This window comes from Rhamphochromis longiceps, unplaced genomic scaffold (genome assembly GCF_057381845.1).
Source record: "Rhamphochromis longiceps isolate RC_006_pf unplaced genomic scaffold, R_longiceps_female_GT1.1 unmapped_scaffold_5, whole genome shotgun sequence".
NCBI lineage: Eukaryota > Metazoa > Chordata > Actinopteri > Cichliformes > Cichlidae > Rhamphochromis > Rhamphochromis longiceps.
Window position 1 is genome coordinate 594,673 of NW_028187225.1, and position 7,500 is coordinate 602,172.

The 7,500-nt window shown below is 38.9% G+C and overlaps 1 protein-coding gene across 1 annotated transcript; it reads left to right on the forward strand.

Annotated features, from left to right (window-relative positions):
• The first annotated feature begins 1,741 nt into the window (after positions 1–1,741).
• On the forward strand, positions 1,742–2,737 carry LOC146640567 (nanos homolog 2-like). Its single transcript, XM_085400094.1, has one exon. It carries the CDS (start codon positions 1,814–1,816, stop codon positions 2,312–2,314), a length of 501 nt encoding a protein of 166 aa, XP_085256220.1. The 5' UTR covers positions 1,742–1,813; the 3' UTR covers positions 2,315–2,737.
• The last annotated feature ends 4,763 nt before the right edge of the window (positions 2,738–7,500 follow it).

Genomic DNA, 7,500 nt, shown 5'->3' on the forward strand with positions numbered 1-7,500 from the left:
GCGTCCCCCATTATAATCCGCTATAATGCCATACTTCCGCTGCGCGCGCCGTTGATATATACCTTGGCTTTACATTAATTGTGAGAAAACAAAACAAACAAATAACTCACCGTTGAGTCGATTGTGAGGTAGTGTAAAGACGAATGAATCGGCTGGGTTATTGCACGCTGTCAACTGGTCTGTAGTGTAGGATTTGTCGATATCTGACAAGTAGGCCAACCACAGGGACACAGCGGCCGCCTCCATTACTCCCGACATACCACTAGAGTGAGCCAGCACACCACAAATGAAGTTTTCTTGTTCTCCATTCATTTCAATGGGAAAAAACTTGCATTAAAATATTCATATTTAAAAAACTATAGAAGTAATAAACACCAAAAGTCATAGCAACTCATTCCAGCTCCAGCCGCACACAATGATATATCATATGTGAACCTTGTCTCAAAACTGTGGGGCGAGTTAAGGTCCAAAATAAACACCAAAAGTCATAGCAATTAGATGGAGTCATTGCTTTGGCAATGACTCCATCTAATGGTTAAATTTCTGAACTGCAGGCTCAGTAAGTAAGTAAGTAAGTAAGTAAGTAAACTTTATTTATTAAGCGCTTTTCACAGACAGACATTCACAAAGCAGCAGTGATGAGACGCAGGTCTTGCGTCCATGACTGCCCTCGCGAGTTAAAGACAGCTGCAGTGTTTGTGTTTTCTAACTCAGGTGTCTCAGCTGAAGAACTGCGGGGTGATTTTAAGAAATCCCCTGTCAATTGGTTATGAGCAAAAATTGTTTCTATAAAATAAAAATTAAAAAAACACAAAAAAAAACCCCAGTTTCAACCGTAACGTGAAGTACACATTTTATTATTTTTTTCCTTTTAGTGAAAGGAAACAGCCGTCGCCGGTATGCTAGTGCGCACGCTCCACCCCCTCCTACGCCTCTTTCCCCCCCTTCTTTTTGCTTTGTAAATAAACAGAAATGTGACTTTTGCTTCATAAACAGTTTGACAAACAAGTGGTGCCTGCAGGGTGTATATTCATGGTATAACCGGCATAAACACAGCCTCACTTCGTGTGTGATTGTGCAGGAAATACAACTGTGCGCTCAGCTTCGAAAAAGGACCGCATCTATCCATTTATCCTCATCTCACCTCTATGTATGTGCTCTCTTTGAGCGCAGGTGCGGCTCTTTGCTGTGACACATCTCTAATGTAGTCTAGACGCTCCGGCGCCAGGGGTCATCGGGTGACACACACACACACACAAACAACAAGTAACACAACATGGACCATGAACTCTGCGTGACTCAACTATACCAAGACAGTTCACCTATTACGAGCCTTTAAAGTAAGCTTATTGCTAAATAGTCTTGATATTTAATCAACAGGTAAGGTAACACCTGATTCTGTTCACATGGACGGAGTTTTTTCAGTGCTAAATAGTCTGCACATCCCGGCTCTTATTATTTATTTTGCTGCGTTATTTTGCAAAATTATCTAATCTAAAAATAAACTACATAAATGAGTGCGATGCAATATTTTGCTCTTGGTGTTTTCAGTCCTTTATGTCCATCTTATGTGTCATTTTTTTCTGTTATCAATCAACCAACCGATCATTCGATTAAAGGCCTGTCAACGGGCTTCGTAAAGGTTCTTTTAAGGTCACCAGAAAGCTACATAAAGACTGCACCTGCACCTGCACCAAAGTTCTTTTTTTTTTTTCTCTCTATCTCCGAACATTGTTGCATTTTAAAACCATCTTCAGTGAGCTATAAATATGAGGCGCTCCAAACACACTCTCAGTTTTACTTCTGCCAAAAAATGACCACAATGCCGAGACGACTGGAGGTCCAGAACTCGATCCTCACTGGTGGGGACAGCTTTAACATGTGGCACGACTACATGAATCTGAGCCAAGTGTTCGAGAAACTGTGCAGCAACCGTGAGGTTGATAACCGAGACACCGAGCGTCCAAAGAAGGGACAAGCGCCCCCTTGGAGTAAGGTCCACACTTCCACTCGGGGGAAGAAATCCTCCAAAAACTCATCACAGTCCAGTCCGACCAGCAGCGCGTCGGACACCAGCAGCAGCGCCTCATCCTCGGACTACTGCCGCTTATGCAAGCAGAACGGGGAGACTCCGAGGGTGTACCTATCTCACAAGCTCAAATCAGACGACGGGAAAGTTTTCTGCCCCGTCCTCCGGAACTACACTTGCCCGATCTGCGAAGCCACCGGTGACAGCGCTCACACACGCAAGTACTGCCCGCAGATGAAGTGCGAGGCTGCTGGGAGGATGCAGACCGTAGGCAAGTTCTGGTAGCTGCTGAAAACTGAAGCTGCGAGAAACTGTACATATTTACCGAACTGTTTGGGGTATGTGTTCGTGTTGGCAGAGACCGTTTCAGTTCCAAAGACTGTTTCAAGTTTGACTGTCAAACACTCCGCTGCAGTCTGCAGCAAGGAGCCCTCATCCATCACATCTGTGGAGCCCCGAGCCGGGGTGAGCGCTCTCAAACCTCGGTAAAAATTAAACTCTTTAAAGTCCTCGAGTGTTTATTGTTGTTGTTGTTATTGTTGTTGTTGTTGTTGTTTAATATGATACAATTTCGGGGGTACTTCATAGGTCACAAGTGAAACACTAAAGTGGCTAACCTTTCTGTGGAATTAAATAGATTTCTAAAAATGTGCCCATAGTGTCAGTGCGCGAGTCTTTTAGTTAAAATGCAAATGCTATATTATCCCTCATGTCAGACAGATTATTCGACAAAAACGTCAGTATTTTGTCTTTTTTTTTTTTTTTTTGGTATTATAGAAAATTTTTAACTCACATGCAACTCTTCCACTTGAAGTTACAGATGTACCTGAACTCACCAGAGAACATGCGTCATAAAAAAATAATTAAATTAAATTAAAAGTAACACTTCAAGGCAAAAGTGAAACGATTATGTGAAGTGAGAAATTGAATTAAGGTTCAATAGTTTTAGTTTCAAAATAGAGGGGCTGGGGAAATACAGTATACAAGGTCAAAACAGAGTTTGTACAAGTTTGTACAAAGACAGCTGCAGTGTTTGTGTTTTCTAACTCAGGTGTCTCAGCTGAAGAACTGCGGGGTGATTTTAAGAAATCCCCTGTCAATTGGTTATGAGCAAAAATTGTTTCTATAAAATAAAAATTAAAAAAACACAAAAAAAACCCCCCCAGTTTCAACCGTAACGTGAAGTACACATTTTATTATTTTTTTCCTTTTAGTGAAAGGAAACAGCCGTCGCCGGTATGCTAGTGCGCACGCTCCACCCCCTCCTACGCCTCTTTCCCCCCCTTCTTTTTGCTTTGTAAATAAACAGAAATGTGACTTTTGCTTCATAAACAGTTTGACAAACAAGTGGTGCCTGCAGGGTGTATATTCATGGTATAACCGGCATAAACACAGCCTCACTTCGTGTGTGATTGTGCAGGAAATACAACTGTGCGCTCAGCTTCGAAAAAGGACCGCATCTATCCATTTATCCTCATCTCACCTCTATGTATGTGCTCTCTTTGAGCGCAGGTGCGGCTCTTTGCTGTGACACATCTCTAATGTAGTCTAGACGCTCCGGCGCCAGGGGTCATCGGGTGACACACACACACACAAACAACAAGTAACACAACATGGACCATGAACTCTGCGTGACTCAACTATACCAAGACAGTTCACCTATTACGAGCCTTTAAAGTAAGCTTATTGCTAAATAGTCTTGATATTTAATCAACAGGTAAGGTAACACCTGATTCTGTTCACATGGACGGAGTTTTTTCAGTGCTAAATAGTCTGCACATCCCGGCTCTTATTATTTATTTTGCTGCGTTATTTTGCAAAATTATCTAATCTAAAAATAAACTACATAAATGAGTGCGATGCAATATTTTGCTCTTGGTGTTTTCAGTCCTTTATGTCCATCTTATGTGTCATTTTTTTCTGTTATCAATCAACCAACCGATCATTCGATTAAAGGCCTGTCAACGGGCTTCGTAAAGGTTCTTTTAAGGTCACCAGAAAGCTACATAAAGACTGCACCTGCACCTGCACCTGCACCAAAGTTCTTTTTTTTTTTTCTCTCTATCTCCGAACATTGTTGCATTTTAAAACCATCTTCAGTGAGCTATAAATAGGTCACAAGTGAAACACTAAAGTGGCTAACCTTTCTGTGGAATTAAATAGATTTCTAAAAATGTGCCCATAGTGTCAGTACAGGATTGTGAACATCGCAACGCAAAGTTTTTGATTTCTCTCAAAACATATATTTCTTTTCATGCTGAACAGATAATATCTTTAATTTGAGTCAAAGTGATTTGCACTTGAACACGCCCACCAGAAATAGACCGGGACCCATTTTTATTCTGCATGGCTGCTGGAAACATCATGTCACATCTTTGATTAATTTCATCTGAAAATAAACGTAAGTAAAGCCAAGTGTGTTACAAAAGCTTTTATAATTTGTATTGCCAAAATCGCAGAAAATAACCCCATTTAAGCTGGGTCGACAGCCACCCCTAATTTTTGCATGATTGTAGCTGCTAGCTATAAGCTAGCTAGCTATCCTGCGCAACGTTAGAACTGGTTACCAGAAACCGACCATCACAGTCGGGAATACAAGTTAGTATACTGGTAAAAAACGGCTTTTTGCCTAACTAGCTAGCGTTACCACGATGCATCGGTGGTGGATAAAGCTAGCTAGCATAAGTTCATAGTTCATAACATTCATAGTATAACTCCGTGCTCCGCTTCGTTTGAATTTTTCTGGTGAGCTCGCGGTTTCTAGACACAAGCTTGTGTTTGTGCGCGCACGTTTGTCTCTCTTCATATAAATATCTGTGTGTTATGTGTGTGTACACCGAGCGCAAAAGATAATTATTAATGTGCATGATTTAGAGACAGAAATAACAAGCCAGCATATAAGATCAATGACATAAGACTAATTCCTTCAATTGACTTTCAGGCGCAGCTCGGAAAAATGTGCATTTTCTGAAGAAATTTTAATTTTAACAGCAAAAAATTGACCCTATGCCAAACTTAGTCGCTAATGGCTGGTCTGTAGACTGTTTGGTATGTCATGTTACGTATTTCTTGGTTTTTCTATGTAATGTGTTTTATAGAGAAGTAACATTATTCTTTTTTTTCTGTATGCTTTCAGAACCACAGATCGCTCCATCCATTCCATGGCTGAAGCATACATTTTCATTTAATCTGAACAGGTATCATTTTGCATTTACACTGCACATCCTTTTTAAACATTTCATAATAATCTAGACTCTCCCTCATTATCCTCTCATTCACCTTGCTGATGTGTTGAGGACTTGATAAAAGAATACATGGTATGTCCATATCTGTTCTGTCTCTACATGAGATGCAGTCTCTTGATGTAAATTTGACAACTCTGCTATTAAATGCAGTGATTAATGTAGGACAGCAACGATTAATCAACTCATCAAGTTAATATCTTAGGGTTCTGTATTGTTTTCTTTTTTTTTTTCTTGGGCTTTGTGGAACATTTATGAAAATGTTCCACCATTGATTTAATTTAATGATTATGCAATTCACAATCTGATTAGTCAAATAATTGTTCTAATAGTCTGTGACCAAACAACTATCAAAATAGTAGTTTATTATGGTCAAAGATTTATCAGGTGTGCCAGACTTCAGTTCTTCACTTGTACATTTTGTTCCATATTTTACCTCAAGATATCCCAGAAAGATGAAGCTGAGGAAGAGCTGCAGAGTACCACCATGGCACTCTTCGTCTTCAGGGACAACTCAAGCCTCCTACATCAGCCTCGAGACATCGGGATAATCATTGATGGTGTGGAAGTCCTGAATGAGTTGCCTTCTGTGGCAGCTGGAGTGGCAATGGTCTTTGGACTCTGTTATGCTCTTAATATGGAATATCCACGAGGATTCAGGTTCACCTTTGAGGCTCTTCAAAAGATTATGATGGAGCTTGACTTTAACAAGATGACCTCTAAGATTCGCAAACTTAATTGTGAACTTAACACTGCACAGTAGTGTGTTTGCATGCATGTGTGCATGTGTATGTGCACATGCATGTGCATGTGTGCTTGGTTGGCCTGCAGTGGTATTCTACATTCAAAATTTATAAGAACACCCATTTGAAAGGGAGATTTAAGTTGATTTCATTGATACATGTGTAGATTTTTTTTTTTTTTACATTGTACAGGCACAGTGCACATATAAACATTTTTGAGTACTTGCAAATTGGTTTAAAAAGAGTTTTTATAATGGTTTTATGCCAGTTTTAGACAGGTTGCAGGTTTTATACTGGTTTTCAAAAGATTGCAGGTTTTATAAAACAAACATTTCTCTAATCATTTCTGCCGTAGCACTAAATCTGTATATTACTAATCCTCTCTATTGATTATAGTTAAAATGGTTTGGAACAATAAATAATTTTGAAACAATTGGTTGGCCAACTGTCTTGTTTTTTATAGGAAATGCAGAGCATTTTTGAACTGAAATGAAATGTAAAAAATATAGTTTGAATATATGTAAATCAATTACCTGGCTTCAACACAAACATATTAGTTCATGTTAATTTGGTTCGATGTGAATACATTAGGTTGGTTAAATTTCAATATATTAGCTTGGTTCAATAATTAAAATATGGTTCTATGTAAAAAAATCAATTTGGATCAATGCAAAATTTAAAGTTTCAGTCAAGTCTAGTAATATTGTTTATATCAACATAAAAGTATCAGGTCATATCAAGTGACTCAATTTGGATTCTATAAAGCCAAATATTTTGGATGTGACAACTGGACATCATTTTTTTTAATTTGAATAGGGTTATTTTTTTTACAGTGTAGTTTATTTCTCACAGTTTTTTAAAAATTCTCTTGCTTTATGGTTCTTAGCGCTGTTACCAGTCTTTGCATTTATCATCATTTTTTCTCTTTTTTCTTTCATGTTACACAAACATGATTACATATTGCATATGAATCAAGGTTGCGCAGAGGTGGTTGCATTTCCCAGACAATCATGCAAAATATATACATTTCTTTTTTTAAAAATGACATGGTGCGACAGGACTGTAGCACAGTAATACAGCAACATCAGAGGCAAATTCCATTCAAGTTTTGCAAGCCTAGCTTTGAACTTTATTTAAATAAACGGCAGTGACTCGTTATGACAAGGATCATTCTTAATCTCACTCAAACCATGCTGAACGGCTCTAACCCAATTAGGAACATAGGGTTGTTGTTTTTTTTGTTTTTTTTTTAAAAAGAAAAGAAAAACATAACTGAACACAACAGTATGTCAGTGCAGTGACTAATCAGGCAGTACAGTTTCAGGAACCGTTTTAACTGAGGCAGGATGGCATTTTGGTTTTTAAATGGGCATTTAAAACCTGAAATAATCCTAAAGGCTTAGACAAAAAGGTGACATTTGTTTTCGAAATTGAGGTGATGGGCATCTTAGTCGCTGTCACTCCTCTCTCCTCTCTGGAGCAGCCT

Coding starts and splice junctions, on each gene's coding strand:
- LOC146640567 (XM_085400094.1), top strand. CDS start 1,814: ATGACCACAATGCCGAGACGACTGGAGGTCCAGAACTCGATCCTCACT.